General features: G+C 36.7%; 1 protein-coding gene and 1 long non-coding RNA gene across 2 annotated transcripts in view; both read left to right on the forward strand.

Annotated features, from left to right (window-relative positions):
• The window catches only part of LOC146734921 (uncharacterized), a 51,097-nt gene extending 35,966 nt beyond the window's left edge, over positions 1-15,131 (forward strand). Inside the window, exons 2-3 of the long non-coding RNA XR_014931348.1 lie at positions 5,902-5,970; positions 15,043-15,131. This is a non-coding gene — a long non-coding RNA (uncharacterized LOC146734921). The remainder of the gene's footprint in view (positions 1-5,901; positions 5,971-15,042) is intronic.
• Positions 15,132-15,293: 162 nt separating this feature from the next.
• Positions 15,294-21,929, forward strand: part of LOC144352019 (uncharacterized) — a 140,921-nt gene continuing 134,285 nt past the window's right edge. The window contains exon 1 of the mRNA XM_085506854.1: positions 15,294-15,836. Coding sequence (XP_085362980.1) covers positions 15,457-15,836 — 380 coding nt within the window. The 5' untranslated portion in view covers positions 15,294-15,456. The remainder of the gene's footprint in view (positions 15,837-21,929) is intronic.

The following is a 21,929-nucleotide window of genomic DNA, read 5'->3' on the forward strand; positions in this document are numbered from 1 at the left end:
GTATGTAAATTGGTGACCTCATATGACCTTAAGGTCCTAAACTGATTAATTGCATCAAATACCATGATGTATGTAAATTGGTGACCTTGTATGACCTTAAGTTCCTAAACTGATTAATTGTATTAAATACCATGATGTATGTAAATTGGTGACCTCATATGACCTTAAGGTCCTAGGCTGATTAATTGCATTAAATACCATGATGTATGAAATTGGTGACCTTGTATGACCCTAAGGTTCTAAACTGATTAATTGCATTAAATACCATGATGTATGTAAATTGGTGACCTCATATGACCTTAAGGTCCTAAACTGATTAATTGCATTAAATACCATGATGTATGTAAATTGATGACCTCATATGACCTTAAGGTCCTAAACTGATTAATTGCATTAAATACCATGATGTATGTAAATTGATGACCTCACATGAACTTAATGCTGTGAACTGATTGTTAATTACGTTATTGGTCTCCAGATGTAGTTAAGTGGGACTTCACCTCTGTGATTACTGTGTGTAGTCTCGTTGTTTTGTCATAAATCAGTGCAGCTATCTGCTATAATGCTGACATTGTTATTATCAGCTTCATTGACCACCCAAATTTCAAGGTAAAATTAATAGTATATGTATGTTAAAGTAAAATAAAGCCAATACATAATAATAACCTTTTCATTTTCAGACCTCAACTGCTAAGTGGTTGGTTTAGCTTATTAGCTATGCAAATGTATTCAAACATGTATTATGGCCCATAGGTGTCCTCCAGCAAATACAAGAAAAAAACCATGATTGACATTCCTTAATAATATAATACATATGGATTGAATGAAATTGGTTGACAGAATTTGGATAATTTTATTGATTTTTGAAAGGTTCTGCATCAGAAAGCACATCCTTGTTTATGTGTACTAATATTTCAAACAGTGGAGCTTAGTAAACTAAACATTATATAATAATACTTTATTGACATCATTCTGTTTGAAGAGAACATACAGTCAAGTGCTAAACTAATAATTAAAATAAAAAAAAATAAAAAATTGAATAAAATAAAATGAAAAAAAAAGTTAAAAAAGGAAGAAATAAATATGTAGTTTAAATAAATACACATATAAAATTATGAAATATTGATATATATATTTAAAATGCACCACATTCTCTAATATAATTCGCAAGTTCCTTATCTACATTGCTCATAATGTATATGAACTTGTCATCTGGTTTCATCAAATAAAAAAATGGATGTATATACCTGCTAAGAAATTTTTCCAAACAGCTTACATCTTGCATTTTTATGACTTGGACAATCAATCAAGAAATGGAATTCATCCTCCACTGCATCCGTATCACACTTTTTGCATACTCTTTCTTCAAACTTTATTTTTGGTCTAACATGCCTAGCCTTCTCTATTATTAGATCATGGTCACTTATCCTGAATTTACAGATACTTTTTCTATAGTGGGGGTCCTTAATTTGTGTTAAATACTGTTCCATTTTGAATTCATTTTTGAATTTACAATAAGTTCTTAATTTGTTATTTTCACCTGATGATGATTTTTTTGAGGTTATTTTTTTTTTCCATAATTCAATATAATTCTTTTCTATTTGGCTACTTATTTGTTGTATATGTTTTTTACCTCTACTCCAAAATCCATTTATTTCACTTCCTATTATTTCCTGCACTGATTTTGCCCATTTTAGTTGATTATTAATATTGCATGTAATTGCATCATTTATTAGGATGTGTTTTTAGTACACATGTATTGAAAATATTATGCCAATATCTATGATGGTATATATATATATATATATATATATATATATATATATATATATTGTTTGAATGAATAATTTTGAACAAATGTCGAGTAGTTTTTTTTTGTCAGTGTGTTTTGGTATGACATACTAATAAATTGTAGCAGCATATTTAAATTAAGATCTATAAGTTTATCCATTAGCAAGACACAGTATACATACATCTAATAGCAGTTATAAATCTTTTGGTAAATTGGAAATCAGATTCATAGCCCTGCAGATGACCCACTAATCAAGACATTGCTACAAAAAACACAAATTGGAAAGAGTTTATACCGATGAATATAATACCGAAAAACATTTTGAAATAGATAGATTCTTGCTATAATTTCCACCATGCATTTTTATTCAACATGCACCTGTATGTATTACCTCCATGCGCTTATTTATTACATCCATAAACACAATATGCAGAGTGAACCTGGTATGTGTGGATTTCAGGGAATGTGAACCTGGTATGTGTGGATTTCAGGGAATGTGAACCTGGTATGTGTGGATTTCAGGGAATGTGAACCTGGTATGTGTGGATTTCAGGGTGTGTGAACCTGATATGTGTGGATTTCAGGGAATGTGAACCTGGTATGTGTGAATTTCAGGGAATGTGAACCTGGTATGTGTGGATTTCAGGGAATGTGAACCTGGTATGTGTGGATTTCAGGGAATGTGAACCTGGTATGTGTGGATTTCAGGGAATGTGAACCTGGTATGTGTGGATTTCAGGGAATGTGAACCTGGTATGTGTGGACTTCAGGGAATGTGAACCTGGTATGTGGGAACTCAGGCTATGTGGAATTTTGGGGAGTATGAACTTGGCATGTGTGGATTTCAGGGAATGTGAACCTGGTATGTGTGAACTCAGGCTATGTGGAATTTTACGGAGTGTGAACCTGGAATGTGTGGACTTCAGGGAATGTGAACCTGGTATGTGGGAACTCGGGCTATGTGGAATTTTGGAAGTATGAACTTGGCATGTGTGGATTTCAGGGAATGTGAACCTGGTATGTGTGAACTCAGGCTATGTGGAATTTTGGGAGTATGAACTTGGCATGTGTGGATTTCAGGGAATGTGAACCTGGTATGTGTGAACTCAGGCTATATGGAATTTTGGGAGTATGAACTTGGCATGTGTGGATTTCAGGGAATGTGAACCTGGTATGTGTGAACTCAGGCTATGTGGAATTTTAGGGAGTGTGAACCTGTGGCATGTGTGGACTTCAGGGAATGTGAACCTGGTGTGTGGGAACTCAGGCTATGTGGAATTTTGGGGAGTATGAACTTGGCATGTGTGGATTTCAGGGAATGTGAACCTGGTATGTGTGAACTCAGGCTGTGTCGAATTTTAGGGAGTATGTACTTGGCATGTGTGGATTTCAGGGAATGTGAACTTGGCATGTGATAATTCAGGCTGTGTGGAATTACCTTCATTGAATATTTTTGTAATTTTTGAAAAAAATACATATTTTCAACTTTTTGTCCAAGTCCAATTGCTTTGATATTTGAATATTAGTACATGTATATTGGTATCTCAAGTGATCATCATTTCATGAAGATATCTTCATTGTTGTTTTATTCAAGCAGAGCTAATCATATCACTGATTATCCATTGTTGGTCGTGTCTGATTGCTTTGATATCATACATTAGGTACCTTAGGTAGACCCCTCTCAGATTTGTTAGTCCCCGTTCAGGCACAGCCATTTCTATTTTCCGCTTTCCGTCTTCAACATTTTCTCAGAAATTCTACAGCAGATATCAGTGAAACTTGGCAGGTTAATGAACAAGTCTCTACCGAGTATGTACATAATTTTTTTTCCAGATTTGAAAACCCTAAATGGGTCTTTTTCAAGATTTCATCCAAAATTACCTCTCCCTACTGCACTGACAGAGCATCTGAGCATGCTCAGATAAATAATTAGCTTAGATTGTAATGCTTGGGTTTTTAGTGATGTCATGACCTGGTCTGAATCAGTGACAGATGGGTCGTACCATTACCAATCTCAGTGAAATTGTTGAGGGGTGTCAGGGCTACATTTTTATGGGAATTATAGCGGTGATAATGAAACAAACCCAGGTCAAGTTGTTATTAAAGGTACATCAAGGTTTACTCAGATTTATGAATGCAGTTTATTGAGCATGTATGAGACATAGTTTGGTTGCACTTGTGTACTCAGGTCAATGAAAGTAGAGTACATATTAATTCAATTGTTTGCAGATGTTCCATGTATTATTTTAACATGAGTATTTTATAATTAAATAACGAGGACTGTGACATTCATGTCTTGTTCATTTCGTGATGATTTCTCTAATTTTGATGAATATTTTTGGTAAAAACTGATATTACTTTTTAGCCACGCTGTCGACTTTGTCGAGCGAAGCTTATCATATAACTGATTGTCCGTCTTCGTCCTTGTCAACTTTTTATATTTTCAACTTTTTCTTGAACACTACAATTCTTATTGCTTTGATACTTGGTGTATATGTACCTTGTGCAGACCTCTCTCAGATTTGTTCATTTTGTGAGGATATCTTTAATTCTCTAATTTTGATGAATATTTTCGACTTCTTGTTAAAAACCGCAAGTCTGATTGCGCTGATATTATACATATAGGTACTACAGGTAGTCTCCTCTTTGTTCATTTCGTGATGATATCTTTGATTCCCTATTTGGATAAATATTTTTTGTAATTTTCAGTAAAAATTGATATTTTCAACTTTTTTTTAAAAAACGCAAGTCTGATTGCTTTGATATTACATATATAGGTACTACATGTGGACCTCTCTCAGATTTGTTCATTTTGGGATGATATCTTTAATTCTCTAATTTTGGTGAATATTTTCGTAATGTTTTGGTAAAAAGTGATATTTTCGAATTCTTGTTGAAAACCGTAAGTCTGATTGCTTTGCTATTATTGCTGGGAAAGGATTGATTAGTCCAAGAAAAATGTTCTGCTTGGAATGTGTCTGAAACCCTCATTTAATATGCAAGAATGTAGGATTGTACCAAGAAAATTGTTTTTCTGGAGTAAATTGTAGTGTATTTTACTTATGAATGGTCAAAAAGTGCATGGAGATTTTATGAAAATGTGTGGATGAATGATGTCGTTTGCTCACAGTTGCACAATAAATAGTGGACTATTTTGGGCGTAGCTATAAAATGTATCACCAAAGTACTCACATGTGATTTATGTTTGTGAATTTATATAATAAAAATTGTTTATGAAATTTTTTTTTTTTATATTTTTTCAATGGATTGAATTTATAAATGATGGGTTATTTTGTTATACCATCACTCGAATTATGTGTTACGAATTTCTGATAGTTTAGGCTTTGCGTTCTATGGGCTGTGTCCATGTCCACTGTACACCAGTAAATGTCTTCTCGTTCACATGCGATTTTTGTTAATTTCGTGGGGTAACTGAAATCAAGGCTGTGTTGTTTTCCTTAGCGTTTTGGCATTATACGACTTGCAGTTCCCTCTTGATGGATTTTGTGTGACTGGTCGTGGTGTTTGTAAACGTATCGAACTGTAGTATTGCATGTATGAAAATCCGCCCCGGGAAATCTGCAAGCAAAGTTTTAAATTGCCATTTTCACGCTATGTCATATGTTGAGTATGTACAATTGTTCGTCTTGTGTTCCCGACGCATTTAAAATTCCCTTTTGAATTTGGGGGACTTTGTGTGACTGACCGTGGTGTTTGTAAACTTTAGTCGAACTGTAGTAGTTCGTAAATCTGCCACAACGTAGACTGAAAGTGATTTCCATTTACTTCATCTGTTATAAATCAACTGTATTAGCTTCCTTCGAACTTCCTATTGCCATCGAGAGTATGTCTACTGCACTCGGCGGTGTAGTGCGTATCTATCTTCTTGTATATATATTATATGAAACGCACCCGAACCCCGGAAATTGGGTTGGTCTCGTCATGTAATTTCTTACCTTGTTCACTTTCAAAATTGAACATGGAGCCATACAATGGAATGCTTGAGATAGTTTACTTGTAAATTGAAGTCTTGCAGCACAGTTAACACCTCGACCGAGGTGTGACCACCTTATTGTTTATTGTGTAATCGGCTCCCTTTTACATTACAGATGGATGAATGGAGATGTCTGTTTCTGTCACTTGTAGAAAACTAACCACAAGAGTCCCAACAAGTATGGGTGAGATGAGAAGCATTATATGTATCAATAAATCTGTTTCCATATCCGTTAGATAAATACGGCCAATTAAATGTTGAGTTTTTCATTAAAATATCAGCATTCAAGTGACTGTGCGTAGCTCTGATGTTTTGTCGCACGTCAAAGCATCGGCTTATCTGTTGTTATCACAGTGGGTGACGGCCGTGTTTTAAATTCAGACAAAAATCATCACGGTTATAGACAAAATGCCTGTGCCTGGTGATTGTTTTTTTATGCGAGGTTACAATGGGTAGAGTTGTTTTTAATTCCAGCTGAGGTCACAAACCCAGGATTACGTTTGGTGAATGACACTGTGACACGATGTCCAACATTGAAAGCCAACGACTACATCCACCATCCCCACCCCAGACCATAATATCTTTTCAACAAATAGATTGATAATTGCCGTCACTATTATTGCTGCAGTTTTAGGAAGTGTTAATAAATATTGTTTTGTCACATTGCTACATTTATTTTGTTATTGCACGTCATATTTAATTAAGGTAAGTATATTTGACTGATGAAAATGGAAATACATGTTATCAAAAGTAAAATAGAGAAGCAGTGAAATTATGCAAAGTACTGTTTGCATGACGTCCAACTCGAGGTCTTAGAAAGAGAGTGTACGCTCACTTGTAAAAGTTGGCGTGGGAAAAACAATGGAATTACACAGTTTGGGGAGTACATGCATGACTCATTACAAGAAACCAGAATTATTTTACGCACGTACACAAGTTGTCATTGCATGCATAGAGTTTTTAATGCCGGGGTCGACCACCGTGTTTGTATTTGTTGGCACCTATAACAACGCTCAATGATTATACAATCGTTTTCAAACGTATTTTTAACGTTACAGAGAAGCAACATAAAGCAAAGTAACAGAAAAGCAGCATATGTGTTTCTGGCCACTAATGTAGTCTCGATCAAATGTGTATTTTACATGTAAATTTATATTTTCATGAGGATCAGCCAATCGAAGCCAAATGATTCGTAATTATACGATCATGGAATGATTCGTGCCCACTGCCTAAATGTCGCGACATGCAAATTTGCACTACCATTGCTGAAGTGTCAATCTATGAAGGTTGATCCGGACATATGAGCAAAATGGGAATGTACATTTCATTAATAAAACGTCATTCTTGTATGTGTGCACACTTTCATGCAAGTGTACGCACACACTGAAGACAAAACAAACGTCAGAGTTGCGTCTTTATTACTATTAAATATAATTGTGGCCGGTCCCGGCATTTATCTTGCGTAAATCAAAATAGTACTCTCAAAAACTTTCTGTATACACTGGCAACTTATGGTTACTTGAAATCAGACACACGCACTTCTCATTCTATTGTAGGTCCCATGCCTACTATTACACGTAAAAGTTAGCCTAGTCCCTCATTACCAGACGCGTCCATCTTACAGGGTTCAACCTGCGTGAATATTTAATTAAATATGGTTGCGTCAGTTTTAACAAACGTCTACAATCACTTGGGGGCTGAAAATCAATAAATACTAATTTAAAAAAAAAAAAATCATCCGCTATACGCATATAAATGAACAAGTTGTGAAACATAGCACCTAGTAAATCGACACCTTGTCGGTTTCAAATTTCGATTTCTTACCTTAAAATACGAAACAAAAAGTTTAGAGGGGATCTGGTGTTACGTTAATAACCATTGTTCATAATCGCTAACTTGGTTTTATTCAAAACTGCACAAATTCCGCGTTTTCTAATGATATCTGACGATTTAATGAAGGAAAATGGCCAGCAGCCAGAATCAAGGGGGATTCGCACAGAGTTTTGGGTAAATCAAGTGCGCATACTCATTTTCATCCAATCAGGCCTGTCATAACTGCGAGTATTTCCTTGAGCATGACAACGAGACATTGTATCAATTCCACATATGTGAGCATGACAATGGGACATCGTATCAACTCCACATATGTGAGCATGACATTGAGACATCATATCAATTCCACATATGTGAGCATGACAATGGGACATTGCATCAATTCCACGTAAGTGAGCATGACATCGAGACATCATATCAATTCCACGTAAGTGAGCATGACAATGAGACATTGCATCAATTCGACATATGAACATGACAATGAGACATTGCATCAATTCCACAATTGTGAGCACGACATCGAGACATATCAATTCCACATATGTGAGCATGACATCGAGACATTGCATCAATTCGACATACGTGAGCATAACATCGTGACATCATATCAATTCCACATATGTGAGCATGACAATGGGACATTGCATCAATTCCACGTAAGTGAGCATGACAATGGGACATTGCATCAATTCCACGTATGTGAGCACGACATCGAGACATTGCATCAATTCCACATATGTGAGCATGACATCGAGACATTGCATCAATTCGACATACGTGAGCATGACAATGAGACATCATATCAATTCCACATATGTGAGCATGACAATGGGACATTGCATCAATTCCACGTAAGTGAGCATGACAATGGGACATAGCATCAATTCCATGTATGTGAGCACGACATCGAGACATTGCATCAATTCGACATATGTGAGCATAACATTGTGACATCATATCAATTCCACATATGTGAGCATGACAATGGGACATTGCATCAATTCCACGTTTGTGAGCACGACATCGAGACATATCAATTCCACATATGTGAGCATGACATCGAGACATTGCATCAATTCGACATACGTGAGCATAACATCGTGACATCATATCAATTCCACATATGTGAGCATGACAATGGGACATTGCATCAATTCCACGTAAGTGAGCATGACAATGGGACATTGCATCAATTCCACGTATGTGAGCACGACATCGAGACATTGCATCAATTCGACATATGTGAGCATGACAATGGGACATTGCATCAATTCCACATACGTGAGCATGACAATGAGACATCATATCAATTCCACATATGTGAGCATGACAATGGGACATTGCATCAATTCCACGTAAGTGAGCATGACATCGAGACATCATATCAATTCCACATACGTGAGCATGACAATGAGACATTGCATCAATTCGACATATGAACATGACAATGAGACATTGCATCAATTCCACATATGTGAGCATGACATCGAGACATCATATCAATTCCACATACGTGAGCATGACAATGGGAAATTGCATCAATTCCATGTAATTGAGCATGACAATGAGACATTTCATCAATTCCACATATGTGAGCATGACATCGAGACATCATATCAATTCCACATACGTGAGCATGACATCGAGACATCATATCAATTCCACATACGTGAGCATGACAATGAGACATTGCATCAATTCGACATATGAACATGACAATGAGACATTGCATCAATTCCACATATGTGAGCATGACATAGAGACATCATATCAATTCCACATACGTGAGCATGACAATGAGACATTTCATCAATTCCACATATGTGAGCATGACATCGAGACATCATATCAATTCCACATACGTGAGCATGACATCGAGACATCATATCAATTCCACATACGTGAGCATGACAATGAGACATTGCATCAATTCGACATATGAACATGACAATGAGACATTGCATCAATTCCACATATGTGAGCATGACATCGAGACATCATATCAATTCCACATACGTGAGCATGACATCGAGACATTGCATCAATTCCACATATGTGAGCATGACATCGAGACATTGCATCAATTCGACATACGTGAGCATGACAATGATACATCATATCAATTCCACATATGTGAGCATGACAATGGGACATTGCATCAATTCCACGTAAGTGAGCATGGCAATGGGACATAGCATCAATTCCATGTATGTGAGCACGACATCGAGACATTGCATCAATTTGACATATGTGAGCATAACATCGTGACATCATATCAAATCCACATATGTGAGCATGACAATGGGACATTGCATCAATTCCACGTAAGTGAGCATGACAATGGGACATTGCATCAATTCCACGTTTGTGAGCACGACATCGAGACATATCAATTCCACATATGTGAGCATGACATCGAGACATTGCATCAATTCGACATACGTGAGCATAACATCGTGACATCATATCAATTCCACATATGTGAGCATGACAATGGGACATTGCATCAATTCCACGTAAGTGAGCATGACAATGGGACATTGCATCAATTCCACGTATGTGAGCACGACATCGAGACATTGCATCAATTCGACATATGTGAGCATGACAATGGGACATTGCATCAATTCCACATACGTGAGCATGACATCGAGACATCATATCAATTCCACATATGTGAGCATGACAATGGGACATTGCATCAATTCCACATAAGTGAGCATGACATCGAGACATCATATCAATTCCACGTAAGTGAGCATGACAATGAGACATTGCATCAATTCCACATACGTGAGCATGACAATGGGACATTGCATCAATTCCACGTAAGTGAGCATGACATCGAGACATCATATCAATTCCACATACGTGAGCATGACAATGAGACATTGCATCAATTCGACATATGAACATGACAATGAGACATTGCATCAATTCCACATATGTGAGCATGACATCGAGACATCATATCAATTCCACATACGTGAGCATGACAATGGGACATTGCATCAATTCCATGTAAGTGAGCATGACAATGAGACATTTCATCAATTCCACATATGTGAGCATGACATTGAGACATCATATCAATTCCACATACGTGAGCATGACATCGAGACATCATATCAATTCCACATACGTGAGCATGACAATGAGACATTGCATCAATTCGACATATGAACATGACAATGAGACATTGCATCAATTCCACATATGTGAGCATGACATAGAGACATCATATCAATTCCACATACGTGAGCATGACAATGGGACATTGCATCAATTCCATGTGAGCATGACAATGAGACATTTCATCAATTCCACATATGTGAGCATAACATCGAGACATCATATCAATTCCACATACGTGAGCATGACATCGAGACATCATATCAATTCCACATACGTGAGCATGACAATGAGACATTGCATCAATTCGACATATGAACATGACAATGAGACATTGCATCAATTCCACATATGTGAGCATGACATCGAGACATCATATCAATTCCACATACGTGAGCATGACAATGAGACATTGCATCAATTTGACATATGAACATGACAATGTGACATTGCATCAATTCCACGTAAGTGAGCATGACAATGAGACATCATATCAATTCCACATATGTGAGCATGACAATGGGACATCATATCAATTCCACATATGTGAGCATGACATTGAGACATCATATCAATTCCACATACGTGAGCATGACATCGAGACATCATATCAATTCCACATACGTGAGCATGACAATGAGACATTGCATCAATTCGACATATGAACATGACAATGAGACATTGCATCAATTCCACATATGTGAGCATGACATCGAGACATCATATCCATTCCACATACGTGAGCATGACAATGAGACATTGCATCAATTCCACGTAAGTGAGCATGACAATGAGACATTTCATCAATTCCACGTAAGTGAGCATGACAATGAGACATCATATCAATTCCACATATGTGAGCATGACATCGAGACATCATATCAATTCCACATACGTGAGCATGACAATGAGACATTGCATCAATTCCACGTAAGTGAGCATGACAATGAGACATTTCATCAATTCGACATACGTGAGCATGACATCGAGACATTGCATCAATTCGACATACGTGAGCATAACATCGTGACATCATATCAATTCCACATATGTGAGCATGACAATGAGACATTTCATCAATTCCACATAAGTGAGCATGACAATGAGACATCATATCAATTCCACAAAAGTGAGCATGACAATGAGACATCATATCAATTCCTCATACGTGAGCATGACAATGGGACATTGCATCAATTCCACGTAAGTGAGCATGACAATGAGACATTTCATCAATTCCACGTAAGTGAGCATGACAATGAGACATTTCATCAATTCCACATATGTGAGCATGACATCGAGACATCATATCAATTCCACATACGTGAGCATGACAATGAGACATTTCATCAATTCCACGTAAGTGAGCATGACAATGAGACATTGCATCAATTCCACATACGTGAGCATGACAATGAGACATTGCATCAATTCCACATATGTGAGCATGACATCGAGACATCATATCAATTCCACATATGTGAGCATGACATCGAGACATCATATCAATTCCACATATGTGAGCATGACAATGAGACATTTCATCAATTCCACGTAAGTGAGCATGACATCGAGACATCATATCAATTCCACATATGTGAGCATGACAATGGGACATTGCATCAATTCCACGTAAGTGAGCATGACATCGAGACATCATATCAATTCCACATACATGAGCATGACAATGAGACATTGCATCAATTTGACATATGAACATGACAATGAGACATTGCATCAATTCCACATATGTGAGCATGACGAGACATTGCATCGATTCCACATACGTGAGCATGACAATAAGACATTGCATCAATTCCACATATGTGAGCATGACATCTAGACATCATATCAATTCCACATACGTGAGCATGACAATGGGACATTGCATCAATTCCACGTAAGTGAGCATGACAATGGGACATTGCATCAATTCCACGTAAGTGAGCATGACAATGGGACATTGCATCAATTCCACGTAAGTGAGCATGACATCGAGACATCATATCAATTCCACATACGTGAGCATGACAGTGGGACATTGCATCAATTCCACGTAAGTGAGCATGACAATGAGACATTGCATCAATTCCACGTAAGTGAGCATGACAATGAGACATTGCATCAATTCCACGTAAGTGAGCATGACAATGGGACATTGCATCAATTCCACGTAAGTGAGCATGACATCGAGACATCATATCAATTCCACATACGTGAGCATGACAATGAGACATTGCATCAATTTGACATATGAACATGACAATGAGACATTGCATCAATTCCACATATGTGAGCATGACGAGACATTGCATCGATTCCACATACGTGAGCATGACAATAAGACATTGCATCAATTCCACATATGTGAGCATGACATCTAGACATCATATCAATTCCTCATACGTGAGCATGGCAATGAGACATCATATCAATTCGACATACGTGAGCATGACATCGAGACATCATATCAATTCCACATATGTGAGCATGACAATGAGACATTTCATCAATTCCATGTAAGTGAGCATGACATCGAGACATCATATCAATTCCACATATGTGAGCATGACAATGAGACATTGCGTCAATTCGACATATGTGAGCATGACATCGAGACATCGTATCAATTCCTCATATGTGAGCATGACAATGAAACATCGTATCAATTCCACATATGTGAACATGACAATGGAACATTGTATCAATTCCACATATGTGAGCATGACATCGAGACATCGTATCAATTCCACATACATGAGCATGACTATTTTTTAAGTATTTTCTCATGGAAATTTAAACAACAATACATCGCAGCACAAAACCCTCTAAGGGTTTTCTTTTTACATGAGAACACACTAAAACAAGAATTATTAGGACGCAAAACCCTATAATGAGCATTTATATTTTTATGTGACAACACGGTAAAAACGGATCATACGTGAGAACAGACCGGAAACTGTCAAACTCCTGCAGGTGAGATTAAAATGAAACAGTAATTATGTGAAAACGGCTGATTTCAGGCCCAACTCGCGTACGTGAGAAAGACATGAGAATGGTCCAAATTTTGACATATGAATAACTCCATTTCAATGAATCTTGGTATTTATATTCTGTGCAACAAAGCACAGACGTGACTAGTTTTGGGTAAATCCCTTGCATTCTTGCATATGCTGAAATATCTGCATATTAATTACCTAATTTGCTGATAATTAGTCAGTTTTCAGCTTTTCCATCTTCATCAAGGATTTAACAATGAATCTTAGTACATGAATGCTCTAAAACAAATTTATACAACAATCTCTATGTCCGATTCATATTCACCTAGTGTTTGAAATGAATACTGCTTTTGTTTTTATGAAGATTTTTTGTGATATCAATCATTTTGAATTACATAGAATGTGAGTTGTGTGAATCACAAGGACAGTCTACATACTGATCATGTCCTACCCTGCCAATAATTTTTGTCATCTAGCTGTTTTGTATATGCTACAAGCCGTTTCGCTACTTCTTGTTTAAGAACTTAAAATGCGTTTTTATTTCCCACCATGAATGATAACAATTGTTATATGCATTGTTTGTTCGTTCTAACTTGTATCTATACATGCCTGGACCAATCAATTGAAATTTCACATACATCTTGGAATACATACATTGTATGCATGTCCATTTATTTCAATGGTTATTATAGCCATTTTTGTCATAGGTTCTTGGCATCTGTGAATTTCATCCCCTGCTTGATGCACATAAGTCTTGAATGACAGGTGACGTTTTTGTTTTAATGAATGCTGTTCAATAGCCATATATATCTCTGACATACCCTAACTATGATTCAATTCAAGATAGCCAAAAAACAATTTATTAAATTTAATCATTTATTTTATTTTTGATCTTGGTTGTTTTTGAACAAATTTTGTTCAAACTTTGTACATACATTGAACATTTTAGAACCTTTATGTATATCGATCATTTTGTGTCCTGGTTTTGAGTCAAATTGTCCAAATATATTTTTTTTATTGAGTGTTGTCTGGAGTCATATCTCTGACTGTTCAAGTTCAAACTTTATATATTTCCTAAACTTGATAACTCACATGTAATATGTAATGTCATTTACAGGTGATATCTTTCAAGACCTTTCTAGTTGAAGTAACCTCAGCCCCCTCCAACACTTTGCTAATATAACCTGATCTCAACCACTTGATGTCAGCCAAAGTTAAAGCAGCTTGTACTGGTAGTCGTGAAACCTACACGACCATTTTGTGTAAACTGGTATTTTTTTCTTCTGTTTCAGAATAAAATGACTTTTTTCTTGCCCTGGAAAGAGGATGATCTATCTGAAAACCCAACTTCCAGCATGACATGACGATTTTTTTCTTCTTGGAAGTGGATATATACCAAGTATATGCTTTGATCAATGTGTATTTCAAGCTGGAAAGAGGTTATTCATTGATCATTATGTAGAAACTGCTGAAAATTGTAAATCCATTATGACCAGCAATTGTTATATCTTGGAAAGAGGCTGTATATAAGAGCAAACTCTTGTGTAAATTAAGGAAGACAATTAATATTGACTGCACTCATCTACAAATTCTCAGCACTTAAAGTAAATCCACAGAAAATCAGCTTAGTAGCAATAACCATTTAAATAAGATATTATATCATCTATTTATATGGTCTCGTTGTTTGATGTACCTGCTAATTGCCTATGGGAATGGAGAATTGCAATGAGATCTCTCAATTAGTTACTATGACAACTGATGTACAAGATCATGTGAAAAATGAACAAACTAACAAATTGCTCAACAAAATGGCCGACTTAGTTGAGTGCCCCAAAACAGATATGGATAGTGAAGATACAGATGAGCCTGCTGGTGGGAAGTCACCTACAACTAGTAATAATGAGATCTCTCAGCGTGCTCTCATGGACTTAAGGATGGATTTGCATAACCAGATGTTCCGGGAGTCTGACTCACTTAGTACTATGAGTCAGATACAAAGTGAAAATGATGGAATTCCTATGTCTCATGTTGCTAGAGTTCTTGCAAATAACACCTGTCAATTACTAATGACAATAGATCATAAACTGTAAGTATTTATTTAATAATAACTCTCTGTATTGTGTAATTGTACAGACATTCTTCTGCTTCAAAACCCCATTTGTTGTATCAGTCACTGATGAATACAGTGTCATTGTACATCAAAGACAGGGTCAACGAGAAGGTTGAAATTGGTATTTATTTAATATATGGCAAATTGCTTATAAAATAAGCATACAGACAAATTTAAGTTTAATATAGCTGCATAATGGATATTAACAGCTTTCAAGTAAAAGACCAGAATACCATTGAATTTTAAAAAAAAGTTTGGAAGATTTGATTTGTGCAATCTATATACATATGTTACATATTGCTTATACATCATTTGATCATTATGGCGTTACTTGCATGTTCCTACTGCAACAGTGCTTTAGCCTGTACCATCATATGGTCATACTTTATGTTAGCAATCTCTCTTGTCTAATGTCATCACTATGGTACTGGTTGCATGTTTATATCTACAAAAGTGATTTAGATAATACAGGTACATGTAGATAGATAGATAGATAGATAGATAGATAGATAGATAGATAGATAGATAGATAGATAGAATTTTTTATTTGGAACGTACCAATGAAATCTCGAGTAAAGTTCAAAAATAACAATAACAAAACAAAACAAGACATTCAGAACAACAAAAACTTACAGTACTAAAACATATCAAGAATATAGAAAATAAATTTTGCAAAAATGCTAAGAATGAAAAAATCATTACTTGAAACAATAATAGGAAATAATTCATCCATGCTAAAATGTTCCAGCTTTGATTTGACAATTATTACAATATAAAATGTAATGTTTCTCATCCCCTACTTCATTGCATTCATGGAGATTGCATAGCCTGTTTTCCTTCAAAATGTCTTTATGTCTACCGGATTCAATGGGAAGAAAATGTGCAGAAGTTCTAAATTTAGTATAAGCTATTCTATGATTTTAATTTTTAATTTTTATTTTTAATGTATGGTCATGCACATGACCATATATGGTCATCTGATATTTTATCCATATCTCTTGACCAGTGCTACCATGTTGTCTCTGGTTCTAATGCTGATACATTGACTATAAGTGTGTTCTATGTGTTCTCTATTCTAGAGTTGACTTCTCATGCCACTATGGTGTGCTCTATCCTACCCTATGCATCAGTATACTATCTCACATAGAGTTGACTTCTCATACCACTACGGTGTGTTCTATTCTACCCTATGCATCAGTATACTATCTCACATAGAGTTGACTTCTCATACCACTATGGTGTGTTCTATTCTACCCTATGCATCAGTATACTATCTCACATAGAGTTGACTTCTTATACCACTACGGTGTGTTCTATTCTACCCTATGCATCGATCAGTATACTATCTCACATAGAGTTGACTTCTCATGCCACTATGGTGTGTTCTATTCCACCCTATGCATCGATCAGTATACTATCTCACATAGAGTTGACTTCTCATACCACTATGGTGTGTTCTATTCTACCCTATGCATCAGTATACTATCTCACATAGAGTTGACTTCTCATGCCACTATGGTGTGTTCTATTCTACCCTATGTATCAGTATACTATCTCACATTGAGTTGACTTCTCATACCACTATGGTGTGTTCTATTCTACCCTATGCATCAGTATACTATCTCACATAGAGTTGACTTCTCATGCCACTATGGTGTGTTCTATTCCACCCTATGCATCGATCAGTATACTATCTCACATAGAGTTGACTTCTCATACCACTATGGTGTGTTCTATTCTACCCTATGCATCAGTATACTATCTCACATAGAGTTGACTTCTCATGCCACTATGGTGTGTTCTATTCCACCCTATGCATCAGTATACTATCTCACATTGAGTTGACTTCTCATACCACTATGGTGTGTTCTATTCTACCCTATGCATCACTATACTATATCACATAGAGTTGACTTCTCATACCACTATGGTGTGTTCTATTCTACCTTATGTATCAGTATACTATCTCACATAGAGTTGACTTCTCATGCCACTATGGTGTGTTCTATTCCACCCTATGCATCAGTATACTATCTCACATTGAGTTGACTTCTCATACCACTATGGTGTGTTCTATTCTACCCTATGCATCAGTATACTATCTCACATAGAGTTGACTTCTCATGCCACTATGATGTGTTCTATTCTACCCTATGCATCAGTATACTATCTCACATTGAGTTGACTTCTCATACCACTATGGTGTGTTCTATTCTACCCTATGCATCAGTATACTATCTCACATAGAGTTGACTTCTTATGCCTCTATGGTGTGTTCTATTCTACCCTATGCATCAGTATACTATCTCACATAGAGTTGACTTCTCATACCACTATGGTGTGTTCTATTCCACCCTATGCATCAGTATACTATCTCACATAGAGTTGACTTCTCATGCCACTATGGTGTGTTCTATTCCACCCTATGCATCAGTATACTATCTCACATTGAGTTGACTTCTCATGCCACTATGGTGTGTTCTATTCTACCCTATGTATCAGTATACTATCTCACATAGAGTTGACTTCTCATGCCACTATGGTGTGTTCTATTCTACCCTATGCATCAGTATACTATCTCACATAGAGTTGACTTCTCATGCCACTATGGTGTGTTCTATTCCACCCTACGCATCAGTATACTATCTCACATTGAGTTGACTTCTCATGCCACTATGGTGTGTTCTATTCTACCCTATGCATCAGTATACTATCTCACATTGAGTTGACTTCTCATGCCACTATGGTGTGTTCTATTCCACCCTATGCATCAGTATACTATATCACATAGAGTTGACTACTCATACCACTATGGTGTGTTCTATTCTACCCTATGCATCAGTATACTATCTCACATTGAGTTGACTTCTCATGCCACTATGATGTGTTCTATTCTACCCTATGCATCAGTATACTATATCACATAGAGTTGACTTCTCATACCACTATGATGTGTTCTATTCCACCCTATACATCAGTATACTATCTCACATAGAGTTGACTTCTCATGCCACTATGGTGTGTTCTATACCACCCTATGCATCAGTATACTATATCACATAGAGTTGACTTCTCATACCACTATGGTGTGTTCTATTCTACCCTGTGCATCAGTATACTATCTCATATAGAGTTGACTTCTCATACCACTATGGTGTGTTCTATTCTACCCTATGTATCAGTATACTATCTCACATAGAGTTGACTTCTCATACCACTATGGTGTGTTCTATTCTATCTTATGCATCAGTATACTATATCACATAGAGTTGACTTCTCATGCCACTATGGTGTGTTCTATTCTACCCTATGCATCAGTATACTATATCACATAGAGTTGACTTCTCATACCACTGTGGTGTGTTCTATTCTACCCTATGCATCAGTATACTATCTCACATAGAGTTGACTTCTCATGCCACTATGGTGTGTTCTATTCTACCCTATGTATCAGTATACTATCTCACATAGAGTTGACTTCTCATGCCACTATGGTGTGTTCTATTCTACCCTATGCATCAGTATACTATCTCACATTGAGTTGACTTCTCATGCCACTATGGTGTGTTCTATTCTACCCTATGTATCAGTATACTATCTCACATTGAGTTGACTTCTCATGCCACTATGGTGTGTTCTATTCTACCCTATGCATCAGTATACTATCTCACATTGAGTTGACTTCTCATGCCACTATGATGTGTTCTATTCTACCCTATGCATCAGTATACTATCTCACATAGAGTTGACTTCTCATGCCACTATGATGTGTTCTATTCTACCCTATGCATCAGTATACTATATCACATAGAGTTGACTTCTCATACCACTGTGGTGTGTTCTATTCTACCCTATGCATCAGGATACTATCTGACATAGAGTTGACTTCTCATGCCACTATGGTGTGTTCTATTCTACCCTATGCATCAGTATACTATATCACATAGAGTTGACTTCTCATACCACTGTGGTGTGTTCTATTCTACCCTATGCATCAGTATACTATCTCACATAGAGTTGACTTCTCATGCCACTATGGTGTGTTCTATTCTACCCTATGTATCAGTATACTATCTCACATTGAGTTGACTTCTCATGCCACTATGGTGTGTTCTATTCTACCCTATGCATCAGTATACTATCTCACATTGAGTTGACTTCTCATGCCACTATGATGTGTTCTATTCTACCCTATGCATCAGTATACTATCTCACATAGAGTTGACTTCTCATGCCACTATGATGTGTTCTATTCTACCCTATGCATCAGTATACTATCTCACATTGAGTTGACTTCTCATACCTCTATGGTGTGTTCTATTCTACCCTATGCATCAGTATACTATCTCACATAGAGTTGACTTCTTATGCCTCTATGGTGTGTTCTATTCTACCCTATGCATCAGTATACTATCTCACATAGAGTTGACTTCTCATACCACTATGGTGTGTTCTATTCCACCCTATGTATCAGTATACTATCTCACATAGAGTTGACTTCTCATATCACTGTGGTGTGTTCTATTCTACCCTATGTATCAGTATACTATCTCACATAGAGTTGACTTCTCATGCCACTATGGTGTGTTCTATTCTACCCTATGCATCAGTATACTATCTCACATAGAGTTGACTTCTCATGCCACTATGGTGTGTTCTATTCCACCCTACGCATCAGTATACTATCTCACATTGAGTTGACTTCTCATGCCACTATGGTGTGTTCTATTCTACCCTATGCATCAGTATACTATCTCACATTGAGTTGACTTCTCATGCCACTATGGTGTGTTCTATTCCACCCTATGCATCAGTATACTATATCACATAGAGTTGACTTCTCATACCACTATGGTGTGTTCTATTCTACCCTATGCATCAGTATACTATCTCACATTGAGTTGATTTCTCATGCCACTATGATGTGTTCTATTCTACCCTATGCATCAGTATACTATATCACATAGAGTTGACTTCTCATACCACTATGATGTGTTCTATTCCACCCTATACATCAGTATACTATCTCACATAGAGTTGACTTCTCATGCCACTATGGTGTGTTCTATACCACCCTATGCATCAGTATACTATATCACATAGAGTTGACTTCTCATACCACTATGGTGTGTTCTATTCTACCCTGTGCATCAGTATACTATCTCACATAGAGTTGACTTCTCATACCACTATGGTGTGTTCTATTCTACCCTATGTATCAGTATACTATCTCACATAGAGTTGACTTCTCATACCACTATGGTGTGTTCTATTCTATCTTATGCATCAGTATACTATATCACATAGAGTTGACTTCTCATGCCACTATGGTGTGTTCTATTCTACCCTATGCATCAGTATACTATATCACATAGAGTTGACTTCTCATACCACTGTGGTGTGTTCTATTCTACCCTATGCATCAGTATACTATCTCACATAGAGTTGACTTCTCATGCCACTATGTTGTGTTCTATTCTACCCTATGCATCAGTATACTATCTCACATAGAGTTGACTTCTCATGCCACTATATTGTGTTCTATTCTACCCTATGCATCAGTATACTATATCACATAGAGTTGACTTCTCATGCCACTGTGGTGTGTTCTATTCCACCCTATGCATCAGTATACTATATCACATAGAGTTGACTTCTCATGCCACTATGGTGTGTTCTATTCTACCCTATGCATCAGTATACTATCTCACATAGAGTTGACTTCTCATACCACTATGGTGTGTTCTATTCTACCCTATGCATCAGTATACTATCTCACATAGAGTTGACTTCTCATGCCACTATGGTGGGTTCTATTCTATCTTATGCATCAGTATACTATCTCACATCGAGTTGACTTCTCATACCACTATGGTGTGTTCTATTCTACCCTATGCATCAGTATACTATCTCACATAGAGTTGACTTCTCATGCCACTATGGTGTGTTCTATTCCACCCTATGCCTCAGTATACTATCTCACATAGAGTTGACTTCTCATACCACTATGGTGTGTTCTATTCTACCCTATGCATCAGTATACTATCTCACATAGAGTTGACTTCTCAT

This window comes from Saccoglossus kowalevskii, chromosome 13, assembly GCF_978046115.1.
Source record: "Saccoglossus kowalevskii chromosome 13, keSacKowa6.1, whole genome shotgun sequence".
Lineage (NCBI taxonomy): Eukaryota > Metazoa > Hemichordata > Enteropneusta > Harrimaniidae > Saccoglossus > Saccoglossus kowalevskii.